This window comes from Cyphomyrmex costatus, unplaced genomic scaffold (assembly GCF_001594065.2).
Source record: "Cyphomyrmex costatus isolate MS0001 unplaced genomic scaffold, Ccosl1.0 scaffold229, whole genome shotgun sequence".
NCBI lineage: Eukaryota > Metazoa > Arthropoda > Insecta > Hymenoptera > Formicidae > Cyphomyrmex > Cyphomyrmex costatus.
The window spans coordinates 587,691-609,681 of record NW_017276357.1 but is presented as its reverse complement, the minus strand read 5'-3'; the positions used below and the strand labels follow the sequence as shown (position 1 = coordinate 609,681).

Sequence of the window (21,991 nt, the reverse complement as noted above, 5' to 3'; positions counted from 1 at the left end):
CCACGATTGGTCGCTCCATTCCGACGAGCGAAGTCACGTGATCGGGCCGTCGCCACATTAAAGGACGACTTCCACCTCGATGCCAAAGTGGACTCCCAGCCGCCCCCTCCCGGAACGAGGAAAGAGACAGCAGTAACAACAGAGACACCGGGAACACCGGAGAGGCGAAAAAGATCGTGGAAATTTCGGTCCTGGCGACTGGAGACAGCCGTCTCTTTCTACGGGACGTCCTTCGCCTCTTCTGCCGCACCTTCTCGCTTGGCAGGTACCTCCACCACGGACTTGTCGGACCCCCACCTTCCCTCGGCTACTATCTCTACATCCTCTCACTCCTTCGTCACTTAGCAAGTATACCGCGATCGGTGACTGGCTTGGTGTGTACCCTAGCCCGCTTGTCTGGGTTTCGGCCGATCGGCACGGTCGAACAGCAGTCGCGGTACGCGCGATTCGGCACGGCGTTCTCCGTCGATCGGTCGGACTATCGATCAACCCGTCGCGGCTACGTGTGACAGTGGTGATCTGTGCTTGGTTGTTTCCGCATTGAGATGGCAGATCTATGAATTGGATCTGTTGTCGACCGACGCTATGTCGACCTCGAGTAAGCAGTGTCATGTTCGCGGCGTGGTCCAAAAATTTCCTTCTCGTTGACGTTAGATTAAATATCATGAGACACACAGATTACTCCAGTTAGTTCATTTAAAAAAAAAAGGTGAATACGGATATACAGTTATACGGATATCATGATAATGCAGATGATAATATATTATAGTGGGTATCACAGTGTGTAATGAAAATGTACTAAACAATTGTAATTAACCAATTGCTGATCGATGTACCTCTTGGCATAAACCATAACGCAAGTAAGTAATAAGTGTAACCGAGGAAAAATCGATGCTTCGCATAAAAGATTTATATGAAAGAGAAAAGTAACTGATTTTGTGTTATTAAAGTAAAGAATGAATAATGTTTTGCATTATACGTATATTAATGACAATCTATGAAAGAAATAATAATAAAATAATGAGTTATAGGCTCCTTATACAAGCACATCCATGCTTTTCTTTGGTCTTCTTAAAAACAAATTTTAGCTTAACGAATTTCCACATTAATGGCAATGCGATGTTTTAATATAAATACATAATAGATCTATATACATACATTTTGAAAGTTGAAGAATAAACGAAACTTTTAGTGAGACATTTATCGAGTGAATTTAAGTGCATAGGGTGTTTTTCAAAGGCTGCACGTTTTGAAATTACATCATAAAAGAGACATCGTGAAAAAGGGATTAGTCGATATTCCACGGTCAACAATTAATTACAAGTCATTCTCTGATTGCTACATTCATCAGAAGAAACGTATACTACAAGTCCATGTTGTCCCATGCGTAGTAAGCAACAAACGTTGGTCCCCGAAGAAGATCCGCGCCAACCGCAATTGTCCAGCTCTCGCAATCTGCAGCTCAGCAATCATCTTCAGAATTTGGTCCACGCGAGTAAAGAGCTATCGACCGTGAAGACGAGGCCGACGACACCCGTCCTGGCGAACGACGGAGGGGGCGGCTTCTGGCTGGCCACGGTGGCCGCGGGGGCAAGTACCCCAGCCGGGCTGCCCCCGCACGGAACCCACCATCCAGTCATGGATCCAACATGTGGATCCGCCGAAACCGGCTTCATCAATAGTCAGCCTTCTATGGCTGAATTTATGACGGCATTGCCACAATTAGCTGGGGATAGTAGCCTAGCGCATTCGCCGGGGACCGGTGGTTCCATCAGTCCTGGTGCTCATCATCCCGCGTATCATACCATGATGGATCCCCATGGTGTCGCTGACCCCTCGGGTGTCAACGTTCCTGAGTATCCCTGGATGAAAGAAAAGAAAACTACTAGGAAAAGTAATCAACAAGGTAAGTCACCAAATTATTTAAACAATAGTAAGAAAATTAACCCAGATAATACCAATAAATGAATAAGATCATGCCCGATCAAGCAAACAAATATAACCTTAAATGATCCTTTTTGCTTATTTGTATTTGAAACTGTTTAGTTTCATCAGTCGTCGCATAATTGTCAACAAAAGAAACAGTTTTTGGAATATTAAAGCTTTACAAAATAATGAAATACAGGAATCTTTCAATTACCATCACTATGAAGTCATTATAATTATTATACCTATATTTATCAAAAAATTATCATATCTTGTATCAATTATTTTTCCTATTTATTAACAATAATTATAATTAATAATTTTAAAACTAAATATTTATTTAATCTCTTTAATTATAAATGATAAATGTAAAGGGTAAACTGATCGATATTATAAATTTCATTGTTGATTTAAACTACATTACTTGAAAATTACATTCATTATTTAAATTATACTTAAAAACCTTTTAGCGAGTCGAGAATTGAGAGAAATAGATTTACTGATCTTTATTATGTCTATCAATATCTATAATGAGCAAACATAATAAAGAAAGTTTGTCAGAAAAATGTAGTGACAAACGTGAATGTCAATTAACGTGGCCATTAGGATTCGGCATGCCATTTACAACGTTAGGAGTCTATTGGCTCCTCACCGCTACATTGTGGTTCACCATGGGGTGCCTATCCGACGGCTAATAACAGTTTCAAGTCGTTCCTATCCTACTGATGTGGCACATTTGGAATACATAACATGTCAATACCACAGATAACTATAGACATTTACAAATATTTACATAACAAATTATGACAGGGTTTATGGTATATGCTCATTTCTATCCCTTCGCTTTCTTTAAACGATGACATATTGTCATCTGAACAAAATATGGTATTCAGATGAAGTAAAATTCGAAAACTCTTAAATTTCGAAAGCGAATAATCAACATACAGCTTTTGGATAGAATCATGCTTTTTAATTTGCACAATTCGCGCATTTGTAATTTACAATGTACTGTATAATTTACAATTATATATGTAAATTAATGTGTCATATGCCAAAAAGTACGCGTTCCTTATTTACTTTATTTACGTCTTGCATTTAGGTATTATTACATTTAATATACATGAAGACTTAATGAAATCCTGTATAATACTCTTATTCTGTACGAAATAAACATGTCGTAAATTAACTTCGCTATGTGTGTCATGTCTGAAAGATATCCGCAGCAATTATTTTTCCAACAGCTTGTTGGTTATTGCGAAGCTAATCGAGAACCAACCGATAAATTTATGGAGAGATTCGCGATACGAATTTATTGGTCTCCGATAGCCTTACAATAGCTAACAAGTTGTTCGGAAAACGAATGGCCACACATATTTTCTCGACTTAGCACAGCGAAATTAATTCGCAAGATTTTTAATTACTTATACTTTTATCAAATGTAATAAATAATAATAAACGGAATATGTAGATTATACTTTTTTTATATCGTTTTTTTTTGTGCATTAATTTATACTATAAATTACATGATACTCCACACGTCATTGAAGCTCATATAATAATAGTAGATAGGGATACAATCCGAATAAGTGTTGACTAACTTTATGGGCCACTAGGGTCACCGTTCGGCAACGTCCGGGACCCTACAAACGTCTTGGTCTATTTATCTATCCCCGTTTCTCTCTTTCTCACATCGATCTTGCGTCTACAACGGCGATTTAACGTCGTGCCGACTCCAAAACGTGGTCGGTCCGTCCGCAGGACACGTCGGAAGATTAAGTGTTTGGCACGGAGGTTAACCAGCCGCTGGCCAGGCGGTAACACGCGGAATCATCTGTAAATTGAGCCCAGGACTAGCGGGAGAGAGCGTCGGGACGGCCATAACTCACATGGGGTGCCGCCACCGACGCCTCGTACACGTCGGCTCTTTGCTTTCAACTACCGTGTTATCCCTTATCGCGCGCTGCCTCGGCCATCTCTTTGTGATTTGCGAGCCTATATATAATAATCATGCACCTCTTTATGATTATACTTCTGACAATGAGAGCGTACAAAAATATATCTACTCAAATTTTTATCTAATTTTCTAAATGTATAATTACAAAAATTACGTCTTGTGGTATTAAAACATAGGTACAAAAGTGCTGTAGTATAACATTATAATAATAAAAATTTTATATTGAACTTATTGTTCAGTCTTTGATTAAATTTATCTTAGTTTATTCAAAGGTACACGTCTCCTTTTTTTTGTTTTAATCATATCTAAAGGCTCCATGAATTATAGCCAACAGAAATTGAACTCATTATCTCATTATTATACGATTTTAACTGTCGAACCCTCATTAATGAATTCCAAGACGGCGCGGCGACGCTATCTCCGTTATGAGGATGGTGTGTCCTACGAAACCTTAAGTAACATCTCGTCTTTTCGTATGTGTCACCATGCTGCTCGTATTAAATTTCAATCTGTTACATCTACGTGCCCTCCAGCTGAGATGTTTTAGTTCGGAAACGCCGTGGATGGGACGATGAAGGAGAACGTGGTCTGATTAGTTGAGTTATTTGCCAGGAGAAGAGGCGCGACCGACGTTCTATGCTTCGTCGGTAATTCTTGCTGGATACCTTTTCTACAAAAAAGCCACGAATCTACGAGTGTTTTTCCCGACGCCTTGTTCCAGGCGTCTCATCAGTCACGTCGGTGGGTGCCAAAGCAGAGGCGTCAACCCAGCAGACTCCTCCAAGACGCCGATGTGTCAATTAATCCCTGCATCCCTCGGGATAGGACTAGGCTAGAAGCTGGATTATCATCATCCTCATGCCGCTATCTTCCGTCCTTCGTCTTACACCCTCCTGCGGGACGGCCATTTTCGTGGCCGAACTGCTTCTTACTAAACTCGGGCTACGTTTCCGTCATTAATTAATATAGCGGTGATACTTGATGTCACTAATAGTCCAGCTTGATGTTCGTAAAATTGTTAAATAAAATTATGATGTAGTTTTAGACTTGTACAAACCGAGTGAAAATAACGGAGGGGGAACGAGAATATAAGAGTGGATTTTCTAAAAGCCTATGGCGAGACACAAATATCGGTAAACGGAGAGAAACTGAGGGAAAGGAGGGCGTAAAGACTCGATAACGAAAGAAGGGTGGAAAGAATTGACTATACTTGGCGATTCCATGATATAGGTGATTGAGCGAGCGGGGTTTTACCCTTCGGGGAAGAGCGCAGTACGAAAAGAACGGAGCATCTAATTTAAAGATTCATTGGCAAGTAAATCCTCACTGAATTAGAGATAACTCTCCTAGAAAATCCCAGCTACTATGATATTCCACAGTCCGCTGTCTCTGCCACAGCTCATGGAGAAAGAAAAGTGTCTTAAAACGATAATATTCATAAAAATAAATTCAACGTTTGATCAAATGCACCGAAAATAATCTTTTGATATTCGTCGTTGATATAAATGATAAATCTGCACTGATCACGTTCTTCCAATTAAAAATACTCTTCATAATATAGTATAATATTATAAATAAATATAATTTTATTATTGACTTATTATTAATCGTTATTAAATCACCGGTGACTAAATAAATAAGTTTTGCTTTTAAATTTATTAAAGAATCGACAGATTAAAGATTATATGTACGCAATATGTTTGATATATGCTTACAAATATGTGTTACAGTCGCTACCATTCAAATAGCGAGGAGTGTTAACAACCGTTGTGCGAGATGATTGCAAATATTCGATGCGGAGTCCGTTCAATCTGGCAAGACGAATTATAGAAAGGAAGAAACGTAATTCTCATACGTTCTCATACATACAATCTTCTTAACTTGCACATTGGCACAAAAAACATCTGGAAGAATAACGCTGCATAAAATATTCCAGATTATCCCCCAAACACCGTCTAAGTATGACGCTTCACAGCTGCAGCAGAGGGTTTCGCAGTAGCAAGATGCGGGTGGCTCACCCGTTTGCACAAAGCTCAAATAATAAACACGGTATAACAAATTGATAATCTGAAACCCCATAATCGTACGCATGTTTCGGCCCGGAATCTGTAGCCCGGCACTAAAAGAAGTTTCCACGCTCGTTGTTACGCCAAATGGAGCGCTATAAAAGCGTGGGGTTCGTATCGTTGTACTTTCTCTCTCCCTCCCTCTCTCTCTTTCTCTCTCTTTCTTTTCTGTTATCGTTCCCTCTTATTCCTAATAAAATTGTGTTATAAATTGTATGTTATAATTTTGGAGAATAAAAATAGATTTTTTTATGTTATTAATATTCGATATGACAGGATAAATAATTTTAATATATCTTCTTTCTGTGGAAAAGATAATATAATATAATGCAAATATATATATGTATATATGTATTATACATACATGATCAGGAACGTAATACGAACCAATCGGTGATATTCTACGACGTTCCATAAAGAAAGTGAAACAACCGCGATTTTCTGCGACAATAATAATTTTATGCAAATGTTCGAAAGTGAAGCTCTCTAGAATGGCGACGATATTGTCAGATAGACATCTCTCGCCATGCTTTTCGTATCTTCCCCTTTCTAGTAGGGAATAAAAGACATTTGAGGGTTCCTATATCTGTTATTCTACTCGTAAAAGGAAAAGAGGTGTAAATTTACAAGGAAAGCGATAACATATGCAGCAGAGGGTCAACTATATAAATCGTAAAAATAAACATATCTTATTGCTATTCAAATTATTTCTCATAATCTTATTTCTCATTAAATGAGCCAGTGTGTCATTGTTAACAATCACTTCAATTATTGCTAATTCTGAGTGTATAACGGAAAGAATTATATTAATATTTTTTTAGTTACGTTAATTGGAAGTAAAATCTACTTTCACTAAATTTCTCTGTGATTTGTGTAATACTTACATTCTTTCTAACATGAGTAATCCTCTCACTTGTCCGCTTTGCAATATTTTTATATTAAATGATTCTTTTTATATATAAATGCGATTATTTAGACGAGATATAGAAATTTTTTTTACAGAAACGACCAGAATCTCTAATTTGTATAAAAACAAAATTTAAAGTTACGTAACACGAGCACACTGATCTTTCACGATCTGTATTTAAAAAATCCTAACTGTCAGTTTAATAAATTGCCAAACTGTTTATAAACCGTTTAAGCGTTAACACGGGATGGGAGTGAGAATCTGAAAGGAACTTGAGCCGTAGAGTAAAGGGAGAGACGATGAGAGCTATGATGGATGGAGAGATGGACAGATCACGAATATCACATGACAATAGAAAAAATGGTTATTTATTTTTCTAATATTTTTTATATTTTGAAGAGTTTCATGTAATTTTATATATAGAATATCTTTTGCCTTGTGGTATGACAAATGGACTGACAATTCCTCATTTTAAGAAACAGTTCAACCCGATACCTCTTAGACAAACAAGATATGCCTTTAACACGTGATAGATTATCTACAGCCGTAACTTTCGCAAGCCATTAGATATTTCCTATTGTGAATCCGTAGATCCAGAGATAGGTGACTCGGCAGGGCAGTTGCCATATTCTTTTTGTCACTGCATCCCGGAAGATCTCGCCCCCGCTCGCGCTTTATATTAAAAATGAACTGTCGCTTCCACTGACGACATGGACGGGTATTTGACTGTACTACCGCTTTTATTTGATAAATCGCGGCGCGACCTCCTCTCTCGGTCATCTGAATTTCTAATGCATTATTTTTCCCGGTCGGAACCATCCGCCTGGCTACGTCGAGTCGCGCGCGCGAGGGTGAATCGCGCCACGCCAGACAGGGATGTCGGGTGGCTGAAAGAGCGATTAAGGATAAAGCAGTGGAAAAGCGACCGAAGAAATAACGGTCTGTGATCCGAGCGAGCTTGGAAACTCCTGACTTTTAGTTATCACGATGATTACCATTAACTTTTATCGTAATTTGAGTATCACGTAATCGCCGAAAGAGAAAGTTGGATTATTTCGAGCAATCGCTTGGCACGCTTCACGTCTGATTAGAGTTTTGCCAACCTTCTTTTGCTAGAAAAATGGGGATCAACAAGTTTGCAATGATTTTAACGTTTCATAACAGGTAATATACTGTCTTCAATGTTACCTGTCATATTTCTTCTAGATTTGCTGCGGTCCACTCGGATTTCGCTGTAGACTTTCTAAACGATTAATCAAACTATAAAATTAAAGAAAAGTATTTTAGATATCTTATCAATACGTAATGTCGAGTACGAGATACAAATATAATTTTAATTATCGTCACTTGAATTCTACGGGCACATGTATAAAATAATTTAGAAACTGTTCTACCTTCTTCCTACCTGTTAACCCCCTCTTCTTCCTGGAGTGGATCAACCAAAACCTGTTGCCTGTAATGGGCCTCACAGAGCGATAAAAAGTTTTCAACTCTACAGGAGCAAAAGCCTACATTTCTTCTTCGCCGACAGTTTAGCTTCATAATGCAAAGTCGCGAGTCATTCGGTGATCAAAGTGCCGCTCTCTCTCTCTTTCTTTCTGTTGGGTGAGTGGGTACGCTTTCAAAAGCTATTCTGACGTTTCTTTGAGTCGCCATCAGATGTAACATCAGGACATTGACACAAGGAAGCACCGTTTTGCAAGACAAGAGACGGTAGGACCACAGCGAGCGAGGTGATACGACATGTCCTTTTGATTCGTTTCAACGATGGAGAATTGCATCCTTTGGGTGAGCAAACTGCGTTTGAATTGCTTGCTGGAGGATCAGACCTCGATTTATAATTTTGCGATTTTAATTTAAGTTTCTCGACAATTCAATGTAAAAGAAACAATTCAACAAATTTCAATTTTTTAATGATAAAGAAATTTAGAGAGCTTTACATCGTGAGAATTATAAATATAAACATTCGGACGAATTCACGCGGTTGTTATAATGCAACGACCTGCATTATAAATCTTATACAAATTCCTATAAACGTGATTTGTCCGAAATTCTGTTTTGTTAAACACTGCTGCGGTCTACAGAATGCAAATACCACATTAACGCAGATTTAAAATTAACTTGACAATTTTACGTGGACAAACCAGTGTGGACTATAAGTACTTTAGGGTACATTAGCCCCGAAAGCAATGGAGAGCTCACCCTACCTTATCTTCTTTTCTTTCGCAAAGACAACGCGCACGGTTACGCTAGGGTGGACGCTGTAGGTCTAACGGAAAGAGAGAACAGTAGAAAGAGAGTGGGTGGCAAAGGGGAAATCGTCGGCAGAAAGGAGTGGGACTGTCTAGAGTAATTAGTTAGCCAGACCGAGCCAATATCGCGCTGAAAGATTTTCAACTCCCCGACGTCAACTTGGAACCGTCGCGACGGGAAAATCCGGCTCGAGCCACTCTGTTTATAAAATGTCAGGACGTCAATAAAAAGTCATGCTACGTGAAGCATAGATAATATCAGGGGAGAAAGAGAGAGAGAGAGAGAGAGAGAGAGAAAGTGAATGGAAAATTCCATAAGTTTATTAACAACTTGTACAAAAAAAATTGCTGGTAGGTATTTCCGATTCCCTATATGTGTCATTTTAGGTAACTGTGTACAAAAGTCTTACACGAAGAATCCCAAGTGACCTTCTTCTGTAACACTTTTGAGAAAGGTTACTTTCTTCTTGAGAAGAGAAACACGCGTATCGCGATATCTAACTTTCTTACACAATTCGGTCAATCTAAATATATAAATATAAGGATGTTTGTAAATTATTTCTTGTATCTGTTTTTCACATACGTATATTATCACGTATTCTTGTTATATAGAAAAAACAAACTTTTTATTGCAGTAGGACCGTTTCAATTCTAACATACGATACGTATCAAAATTACCACTTTGCTATCAATTATTTAACATTATATATTTAATATATTAATAAATTATATTTTTCCTATATGTCTTTTTTAGTCTTTATACTCTGAGTATATTAAGTATCTATAATAATATCGAATTGAAAAATCTACATAATAATAACCTTGTACCTTTGTTGTCACAAGTACGTTAAGAACAGTTTAAGAGAAATTATTTAGTAAGTTAAGATGTGTTGCGATTGCATTTGTCTGTTAATAAACGAGCTGAGGATCAAACATCTTCGCTGTTCCTTTATGTCTGTATTTTCTTCACGAAAGGGCTGAATAGAATCCTTAGGCATGGCAAAATAATGGAAAGAACAATTCCGGAATTGGATGTTAGTGCTCAGGTTCAATCGATTGTCAGGATGACAGTCCAAGCATGACTCGCGAATTCGTAGGAAACCTCCCGCGCGAAACTCTGTACACGCTGGACGTGGCTGACCAGCCGGCCGACTGACGGACGGCTGACTGCCTTTCTGATTGATGATCGCTACTGGACTCTCTCCACCGCCATGCATACCCTACCAACACATCCTCCTCCGTCCTTCACGGGCATCCACCATCCCCCGAGCGTAGCGCGAGTGCCAGCCTTCACCCTCTCCGTTCGCTGGACGCGTCGACTCATTCCCAGAATCGCACCTCTATACCCTAATCTTTTTACGTTGCTCGGATAACACCTTGTTTTCGAGCCAACTCACTCTAGAAACGCCAACTTTAAATTGTGGCTTGATATTATTGATACGCATTGATAAATATTGCGATCTGAAAAATAATCAAGACATACATATCATTTAAATTTAAAAATATAACTAATATAATGATATTAAAATTACGGTATTAAAACAAGCCAACAAATTAAATGATGACAATTTTTATTAAAATATTATATAATTAAAAATGAGAAACGTTTCAACTTATACATAAGTCCTCTTCAGTCTCCTTTATAAATGATATATGACAAAATAAAACGTAACGATAAACGAAGTACGGTTAATCATTCAAACTATAGTCCATCGAGTCAGCAAGTAAAATATGAAAATTGTTTCTCAATCCGAACAAAGAAAATTATCCGCATCGCAATTCTGAATCAACATTATTGTATATTAGGAAACAACTTGAAAATTATAGATCAAATTGAAACTATTAAACTTACCAAATTAGATGCTATGTATAATTTTCATCCTTCAAGTGAAACAATGTAAGTAGAAAAATGGTCTGTACTGAACAACAGTTCAGTCTTTGTAATTACATTTTTATTTGTTTATAAGTTTTAAAAATATACGTGAAATTTTTAATACAATTATCATTTAAGCAATAAACATTTTGTTAATATTTCTTAATTATTCATTATTATATCGATTTTTTGTGCAACATAAAAAAGTACAGAGATCCTATTATAATCTTCAATTGAGACTGTATACACTGCTGTGTATCTGCGTATTTGTATACATATGTATATGTTAAAATCAATGATACCATGTTTTCTTTTATATTTTTACATAAAAATATACCAATAGTAATTAATATTTGCTTATATAGTCCAATGTAAAAATCATAAAAGTAGTGATTGATCGATATCTAAAAAATTATATTAAGAATATCTACGTAATGAATATAATGCTATGCAAATTTATATATCCACAGCTATGTCATCACGCAATAAATTTACGAGAAAGGAATAAAAAATATTCCCAAAGATAAACCGGAAATATGTGGTTTAAACGCGACAAAGCACGCCCATACTATTTAACTCTTAATCGAGTAGAATTCGCGTATGGATGACCCGACACGACCGGCGAAGAAGCAGTTACAAGTGAATGGATCCACCCTCATACCCCGCTGCGCCCCACCATCGTGTAGCCCATCGCCCACTTCCTTTCATTGGGAGCAATATTTCTTTTCGCGAGTCCCCTCGCAGGGCCTTTATCTAACAAGGAGCAAATCATTTCCCTATTATTTGCTCGCTATCGCACTCTCGCTCTTCCAGACTTCCTCTTCTAGATTCGTTTTACTCGACCGAGTATTCGGGCTCTTTATCCCTTCTTTCTTCCACTTGTCGTTGCGTTTTTCTCGTCGCTATATTTCTTGGAGACCATCCAAACCTTTCCATTGCGGTGCTTTTACTCTACTCGCTACTTATTTTAGAGCTTCATTTCATATATCTTCGTTTTACTTTGCTTGTCCACTTCGTATATATATATTTATATTAATTATAAAGTAAAGAATATTCCTATTTGTTGACTTGCATATCCTATTTATATCTTAATGTTTATGTATTGAAGCAATATGCTATCTCTTGATATACTGTACTAAAATGAAATAAACTTTGTGTTTTATTGTATTTATATAAAACTTCCTTCGTTTCAACGAAACTGAATAAAGGAGGCTGGAACAAAGCTTGAAATTCTACTGATCAATCCCGAGAAGATAACTTTCCGTTCGCGGCATTTCTCCCTCGACAGAAGTTTTCTCTCGTAAAGTTTTCCTTCTCCTCTTTTCCTAAACATGGATCCAATAGCATTCCTTTTTTACAAATCTTTAAATTATGTTGTACAGTATCGTCTGATACTCTGCAAGTGTATCTATCATACTTCCTTTTAATTATCGCCGTATAATTAGAAGTTATATTATCATTAGAAATTATTATTAAAATGTTAATGTTTGTCGTAATAATATATAATCGTAAAATATGTATTTCTTAATTTATAATCTCACTTTTGCGATAGAGAAGGAGTGATTCAATCGTAATGAAGTTCCTACACGCCCTACAGAAAGTACACGAAGCTCACAAAAGGGAATTGATCTCACAGTGGTGTTTGAGTCAGTCTAAAGGGGTGGCCAGTGGTCGGTTTAAACAATTATCACAAGGGTTGACCACGTGCACGAGTCGACACGGGTGGTAAATTATTACACACGGGGTTGCTTAGGACGTACTGGACTCTCCAGAGCTCCAAAGTTCAGACCACATTAGCATTATCATTAAAGATCAAAATCTCCTAAAAGTTATTTTCTCTAATAAAAGAAATATTTTATAATGTAATATTTTTAATATATATTTCAACATTAGACGAAAATATAAAATTTTATTAAATATTAAAAAACATTTTTTATTATATAGAAACAATAATCGCTTAAAGTACCATTGAGAGTAACTATTGTATATTTGTTACTTCGATTAGTCTAATATTATGTATCATTATGAAATAATGTAAATACACCAATTTACTTGTACACGGAAACGCAGTAATAGCAAATTTTGTAATTTTTTATCGATATGTGTGAAATATATTATTTTATACAAAAAATCTTTTTTTTTTGCGTAGAGAGAATCAATTCCAATACAAGTACTACATATCACTGTTCATCCGCTATATGTTACTGAATTGCGCTGCATAAGAATCGCACGGAAAGGAGCTGTGCTCGTAAATCCAGTCGCGCTAGAGAAAACTTGTATATCTCTGTTTCCCGAGATGAAGGGTGAGACACGGGGCGAGTGTCCTTTATAGCATTGTTAACAACTAATGTATGCGGCTCGGATCTCCAAAACCCTCTCGCATTTAACATTCTTTAACATTATTATACACATGGCGCCCGTCTGAGTACTCTCCATGTATCCATCCTTCCTCGCCGTCACCCTCTAGCCCAAGAGCGACCCTTCGTGCCCTCCGGGGCCGATTTTTGTCAGTTTTATTTAACTGCAACCACTGAATCCCTTTTCCATCCTTTCCTGCTTTCTTTCTTTTCTCGCACCCTTTATATCTTCGCAAGACGAGACGCTTTCTCTTTCTCTTTTTTAAGATGCCAGGCACGTTTTAGGACTTACGATCAGCGCCGTAATTTCGACGAACAAGTGGCGCTTACTACTTTCTGATGCGACTTTAGGAGCGCACAACGAGAGACACTTGGAAATAATATATCCTATAAATAATCTAGCTGACATAATGTTGACTCTAAAATCTGAATATAGTCAATAATAATTTGATTAGTTGTTTCATGACTTGGATTATTTTATCTTGGGACTAGAAAATATATTCTACGATCCTTATTTTCACCTTATTTTTATCAATAAATTTGCGTATTTATTTCTTATTTATAAATGCGCCCATTAATTGATGAAAGTAAAATATAAATATAGACTTACGCATAAGAAACGCATATATAAATAAATTTTTTTTACAAAATCTGAAAAAAAATTAAATAGATTAAAAGATCGGACTGTTAGCGCAGTTGTGCATTCTCGCAATCATTGTTACTACTCTCGCCGATTAATTAATCGCTATATTCAGCGGAAATTGATAATTAAAACTGCTTTCGAAACGGTTCTTTTGGCGTTTCGCTGTAAGTCAATCATGTGATTTTGTAATTACCTGAAATGCTGGCGTATAGTATAACGAACGTTCTTAAGAAATTCATGTAATTAATAACCCGCTCGTCTCATGATAAAACGAAGAAAAAAAATCAGAAAAGGAAACCTTACGTTGCCGCTGGGTCGAGACTAATTAAAGGTAACTCGTAATATTAGTTAATTTATTGCCGGCTGCGTATAAACGTCACTTCCTATTGGCCGCGCGGACGGCCTGATGCATGTTTAGAACCAAACTTCTCTTTCGGTAGACGTTTTTCTCGACTAATTCGAATAATCGGCAAGATTTCTGTTCATTCGTTATGTCAGGCGTAATAACTCATAATAACGCGATTAATGAAACATGTTCTAAGTTTAGTCTCGCTTCTACATACATGCGGCAGGCAGGAACTGAATTTCGATAAATTACGTTATGCATTACTTTTACGCATAAAAAGTACATACCAGAACTATATTTCATGCTATGCGTTATGCTTCATAATTTTCTCTTTTTGATATTTTTACCTTTTATAATATAATGCACAATGTAATGCAAAATTATTTAATTTTTTATATATCAGGGATATATTAATACATTACGATATCTAACGTCGTTTAAATTAGACAGATCAATTTTGTGCAAGTGCAATTTGCTTCCAAGATTACATATCGATATGTGCTACCATGAATCGGAAGAATTTTATTTTGCGCTCTCTCTTCTTTTTATCTACTGACAAAAAATTTTCTATTTACCGTAATATTGAGAATGATTCGATTAGAGTCGAGAGAGAGAGAGAGAAACACATTTATGTTGTATTATTTATATTAAACTTTGTTGTATAATTATTTAGATTAAACTCCTTGTTGTTACATGATTGTTATCATTTAAATTTAAATTTCTTAATTGTTTTACTGGCTCTTTACCCTTCTTCTATATACTTTGTTTAATACGTCGTTGTACATTAGATATATTCATTTTTTTAAGAGATAAGTTTTCAATTAGAATTATTTTAATAAAACTATTAATATTATTTGAAGAGAGTAATGGTTCTTATGTAGCTCATACTTAATCAAGAAAACAGTAATATTTGATTAGTAGATAATGGTCAAATATATGGCCCATGTATACGAACTTGGGAAAGAAAACGGTGCGGCGTGCACAAATTGCTCGCGGTTATCGACCATACTTCTCTTTTCAAACGAGTCGACCCAGCTGACAGACGCCTAATTACTGCGATATTGATCCGTCGAAACATAGCGTACGATTCTTCATTCTCTCGAACAGCAATGACTCGCATAGAATATCGTCCCCTGCAACTTCAGTCAATGTAATAACATCATGTTAATATCTACGATTGTGCACACAGTATTTATTTAATAGAACTTGATGTCCAATATCCCAAATTATTTAATTTATCAAATTATCAATAATTATACATAATATAAATATATAAAGATACATATTAAAGTATATGCAAACATTTAAAATATAATTCATATAATAGTTGCTTAATTAAAAATTATTAATACACTAAGTATAGTTTTTTATATTCTAATAATAAGGTAATTGAAGCCTATATAGCTTACTTAAGTTTTGTGACTTTCAATTTTTTGCTGAGTTCATAAAATTGAAAATTGATAGTCAGATTCAAAAGAAAAAATATTTATTGTGAACATTAAGAAAAATATAAGATATTTTAAAATAATAGGGAGTCCTCCGGGGTATCAGCGCACCCTTCGCTCTGATGAAGTGAACGGCATGGTTCACGAAACGTTGGCATCAATAATGAAGAAAGACACGGCGATAACTCGTAAACCTTCTGGTATAACTGAAGAAAATACCCGTGAGAGAAAACCTCAAATGCGTAATATTTTAAAATATTTATACAAGTGCTGTAAAAATTTTCAGAAAAAATATCATCTACATCATATTGAGTACATATGTGTTCAATATGACCTAAGTCGTATATGTTTTCTTCTTTTGCATAAAAAATGTTAAAGGAATAGAAAATAAAATAATCTCCAACGTTTCTTTATAAGATTATAAGTTTAGCTGTTTATATTAATATATTCACATATATTTATTGACATGTCAGTATATATACAAAGAACTATTTTCCAAAACTATTTTCCAAAAACAACTGAATTTATCTTATTTATTTACTATTATTTATCTTATTTATATACTTATTTACTTATTTCCACAATGATTAGCTGATAATTAGAATTTATGGTCTAGAATAACAAAATACCTAATAAAAAAATAACCGAGATATATATATATATATATATATGTATATACACATTCAGTATATCTATATAGGCCATATTAATTCTACTTTACAAAAAATTTCTCTTGGAATTATAAACAAGACGTTGTAATAAAATTATAACCTAAAATGTTGTAAAGTTAAATTCAGAGCTACAACAATAATATAAATTACCGAAATTGACAACCATCTCTTGGCAGTCATAGAAAGTAATTACACAGGTCTACAAAATTCACTTTTTTTTTTTTTTATTTTATGTGAGACTGGTTTTTGACGTATTTTTGTGCTCTGAACATGATTCTGGGGTCCAAAAGTGCCTATCACGTCACGATTTTGAGAAATGTGGGGGTCAAAACCGCAAAAATCGTGTTTTTGGGTGTTTTGATCCCTATTTTTCTCAGAAACCAGATGAGCTAGAGACTTCAACCTTTACTCAAATTAAAGCTTGACTCTTATACCACAAGAAACATATATGCCAATAAAAAAAAACTATTTTGTATAAAATGGGGTTAAACTTTAAATTAAGTTAAACCTCTACGGCCCAGTTTTCGATCGTAATAACAGGGCCGTAGAGGTTTAACCCCATTTTATACAAAATAATTTATTTTTTTTTTAATTTGCATATATGGTTCTTGTAGTGTAAGATTCAAGCTTTAATTTGAGTATAGGTAGAAGTCTCTAGCACATCTGGTTTTTGAGAAAAATAGGGATCAAAACACCCAAAAACACGTTTTTCGCGGTTTTGATCCTCACTTTTCTCAAAATCATGACGTGATGGGCACTTTTGGACCCCACAATCGTTTTCAGCGTACAAAAATACATCGGAAACCAATCTCGTATAAAAAAAAAAAAACCATGTAGACCTGTGTTATTTATCTACGAAATATTACATCATACTGCAGCGTTCTACATTTTACTTTACTAACAATACCGGAATAAACAAACTAAGCAATAAAAAAATCGATGCGATCAACTCAAATGGACAGCCTGCACGACTTGTTAGTGCTATCTGTTGAACTCACCGTGTAATTACTCATCAAACAAGGAGTAGGTCACATATTAGGTATTACAGTATATCATATATACTTATTGTTAGAGTTTGGTTATCTTAATACATGATAATAATTAGCGATGTCTAATATAAATATATACATATTACCAGAAAGTAATAGAAAATTCATGTTCCTTTATCTGTATGAAACTTCATTTTTAAATGTACTATAATTAAATGCTTTGGTGAGAATATTACGATTCCATCGTTTATTGATGAGCTGAAATGTTGACATTAGCAATAGATTACGACATAGCGCGACGATAATCTGTAAAGTGTAAACCCTTCGGCATCTCTGATGAGCTGACCACTTTAAATATGTAAAAAGTATTTTTCGATAACGTTTAACATGATATTTCAGACCATAACAAAGAAAAAAGTGTATTTAAAACTGCACAACAATACACAGTAATAAAAACTAAAAACGCTAAACGAGACATAGGATAGAGCAGAACTTTCTGGATATGGAATTACTATTGTCACGTAACGAGGAAATTTTTTTCAAAGTATTCGGTCAGAATATCAAGAAGATACAAAATTTACGGGGGTTGGGTTGCAGAAGATGAAAGAAGTAGAGGGGCTAGCTCTTATTTTCTCGCGACGGTTTACATGGACGTCGGAGTAAGCCGCGAAGGATTTAAAATTTGTAAAGATTAAAATAAACTTTTTATCCGGCTGCGACTTCTCGGTCCCAGAGGAGAGGGTGGAGGAAGAGGGGTTGGAGACGACGGTAGTAGACAAGAAGCTTGCTCCGGGACAAGAAGCTCAGAAGAGCTCGGAAAAAGGCGGTCGTAACGCGAATGGAGGATGTAATGAGAATCTCTCAACTCGAACCATAATTCAAAAAATTGTTGAAGGATTCTACGTTCTGTGCCGCAAATTGTCGTGAAATTAGTTTCGAATTTGTTCCTTGGGGGAAGTACAGCACTCGCGATAGAAGTACCTTAAATATTTATGAGAGCGGAACTAAAATACATAAAATTATTATTAATATGTGTGTGTATCATATGTCTGTGTGTGTATCGATTTTATAACTGTTTGCACAAGCGCTTAAAATATATAGATTGAATATACCTACTTCATGTAAGATTTTAATATATTTAAACCCTGCTGGCTTAACTCAGGATAACGTCCATACATATGTAATTCTAATTTATTTTTATCCCCCATTTGCCTGTGTGGCGAAACGAGAGGAAATTGATCCGGGAAAATCAGGAACCGTTATGTATTTTGATCATCACTGGATTATTTTAATCACATTAGTGTTCGAACATCGGGGCACACCGACATCTCGTTACGAAAAGGTGCGCTCACAAAATCAATCTCGCGTCTAATGGAAAGATGGCTTTTCATCCCCCCTGGAGACCACTCCCGTTTCACATACCGAGCACCCTACACCTTAAGTATTACTCTTACTTTTCTCTCTCTCGGTCGCGTCTTTTCGATATAATACTATATTTTTTATAGTATTTTTATAGTATTTATATTTATAGTATTTATATTTAGTACAGTATTTTTATAGTATTTATATTGAACGAAACCTTTTCTCATAAGATGTACTATTTCAAAAAAATTGTACCTATTTGACATATAACTAAGCATCTTTGACATAGAGATTTTCAATGTAAACATTCTTTTTAATTTTTTCTTTTTAATTTTTCCTTAAAATAATAAATAAATCAATTAATGATTCAAGTGTTAATAGTCACTATTTTTCGCTCGTATGAGAATAAAACAATTCATAAAGTAGCCACCCAGGTCAAAGTTTTTTATTTAACGAGCTAATATGTAAGTAGTTAATTTATTCTAAATTATCATTACAATTTTCTAGCCGGAACGTTTCGACTTTACTAAATCTTCATCAGCCGCAATAATATGAATATTTTGATAAACTTATTTTTATACATTGATCATGAATCCAAATAATACATTCCACGTTATTTTTTAACACTAAGATGTCAATAACATGATGTCCCTATCATTACAATATCAGACTAAAGGTCAATATACCATATACCACATTTTCCTTGAAATATTTTTAAAATATCACATCATTATATCGCAATACACTACAAGTTACTAAACATTGATATTCAATCCTTGAAAAAATAATGAAAATATGCGCTAGAAATTGACTTCCTTTATTACATAAGCCGTTATTTAAATAATGTTGCACTAGTAATTATAGAGAAAAGGATACGTAAAATGGCAAAATATATACGCAAGCGTACACATTCCAAGAATATGTATGTAGCAATCGCAGAATTGGTTCCGACCAATTGCAGATCGCGGAACAAAACACCAATTGACTTGTTTGTTAGGTACCTTACACATATATGTATGTACCTTGTTGCGTAATTATTTCATATATGTTGTGTATCATCGGTAAACATGCTAAGCAGAGAATTGTTAAAAACGGAAAATTCCTTTACTCACAGTCACATAATTGTTTGCAAAATAAATATCTTACACAATTGTTATAAACAATATGACACATTTTGAACTATATAAACGATTGATAATATTGCGAGCGACGTCAGCTTCCAAGAACTGATTCCAATACCAAATGGTCGTCACGAAATCTCATGAGCTTTATTATGAAATAACATCTAACGCTATCACATAGTGGAACCTAGAGATATCATTAATCAAAGATCATATCCCTTCTCAATTATGACTCATGCTACCGCAACTTTTGCGAACATTTTTGAATGAACCAGGCCAGACTCATATCTTTAGGTATATGTATATACATAATCTTTTATCGCGTGGATCAACATGAGAGGCGAACTGCGCGTTCGCCAGTCGTGCACGAAGAAGTCGAATGTGCCTCGGTCGTACCACCCCAATGATTGCAGGTTGCATCGGCAACGCCTTCTGACGTATCCAGCCAGTCTGAACCACGCATATGTACGTTTTGCCTTTCTTTCACCACAGGAGAGATCTCTGCGTCCAATTTTCTTGCACGAAGGGCCGCTCGCCGTCTCGCCCACCATAATCACAGGTTGGCGAACCTGTGCACGTCCAATATGGCCGCCGCGGTGGTTGGTGCGGAGCACCAACGTTGCCGTGTCTTCGGCAGCACCAAGCCGAAGTACGGCGACGGCGACGGCTCGCGATGTTGCCAACAACTTTTTTCGAACACGCAAATCTTCCCGTGCCGCGCTTTTATATCTTTTTCCTACCATCACCGTTCTTCCGTTCTTGTATTTCTATCCTTTTTCATACTTCCTCTCCCCCCCCCCCTCTTTCCTTCTTCTTTTTGTCTACTCTACATGCCAGCTAGCTCGGCGACTCCTCTCTTTTTCCGTCATTACAACAAGATAACTATATATAAAAAGTTATGCTAATATCTGAAGTGTTATTATGCCAGATAAAAACCAAGTCAGAAAGATGTGAACATACAATGATATAATCATGAATCAAAATGAACAAAGACCTCATCGTGATAATAAATATAATTATATTGTTCTTTAAAATTAGCGCTAACTATAATTAAAAGAATACAAAGTCAGTATTTGCATTACTCTCCTTTATTTTGAAAAAGAAATATTTTATATAATCCTAAATATATATATATATACTCTATTTCGCTATTTTACATACGTTATACCAGCTCACACCAGTATTTTGACTGTCATAGAAAATAAGAGCTTTAAATTCAAATATCAATGGCTCAAATTGATTGGTAATATCAGTGTTTTATATCGCATAATGGTACGATACTGGAATCAATTTCCCTGAACAACAACCCTATCGGCAAGTGAGGTAGCCACTTGAACGTAGCGATGGGACTCCAGCTTAACTGGAACAGGAAGGTACGAAATATTTTGCGGCCGTGGTCGGTGGTCGGCCGCAGTTCTTGTTTTGCTCACTGTTAATTGATTATAGCTCGTATCCAACGCAGAGGCCGCAACCCCCGACACACAGCCCACCAAAACCAAAGCAGCCGAGAGCCCTTCCTGCCAGCCATTCCACTTGGACTCCCTTCATTCTGTTCCCGTGCGTTTAGTTTTGTTCGTTGCCCCTCACCCCCATGCCCGTTCTACGTCTTGGTGTAAATCTGTAATGAGCCACAGTTTATGCCGATTCCACCTTCTAGTCTTCCCTCGCTTATCCGCCACAAATTACCCAATGGCGCATTAAATACCTACTTTATTCTTACGCGATGAATAATTCTTCCATTGCTTCAAATGTTCTAGCGTAGAACATTATAATATAACTTTTTGGTATTAGCTCTATTTCCAGTGCTGATTTGATTTGAAGTGTAAAATGGGAATTGGAAACTGATTTTTCAATTTGTAAATATTTGTAAAATTTAAATTCAATAAAATGTAGAATTTTATGATGTATGCTGTTCATACATAAATATTATTGATTTATTTTAAGAATAATAATATAAAAATTGGTAAAGGACTCTTGATATAAACATAAACGAAAGTACAAAGGACATTATAAGAGTCATGTGAAATAAAATTTAAAAAGTTAGATAAAACGTAACAGTCATATATAATAAAATATCAT

The 21,991-nt window shown here is 35.8% G+C and overlaps 1 protein-coding gene across 1 annotated transcript; it reads left to right on the top strand.

The window, feature by feature from the left end:
- Nucleotides 1–1,383: 1,383 nt before the first annotated feature.
- On the top strand, nt 1,384–2,621 carry LOC108773934 (homeotic protein proboscipedia). Its single transcript, XM_018539914.1, has 2 exons — nt 1,384–1,906; nt 2,533–2,621. Exons 1-2 carry the CDS (start codon nt 1,384–1,386, stop codon nt 2,619–2,621), a joined length of 612 nt encoding a protein of 203 aa, XP_018395416.1.
- Nucleotides 2,622–21,991: the final 19,370 nt, after the last annotated feature.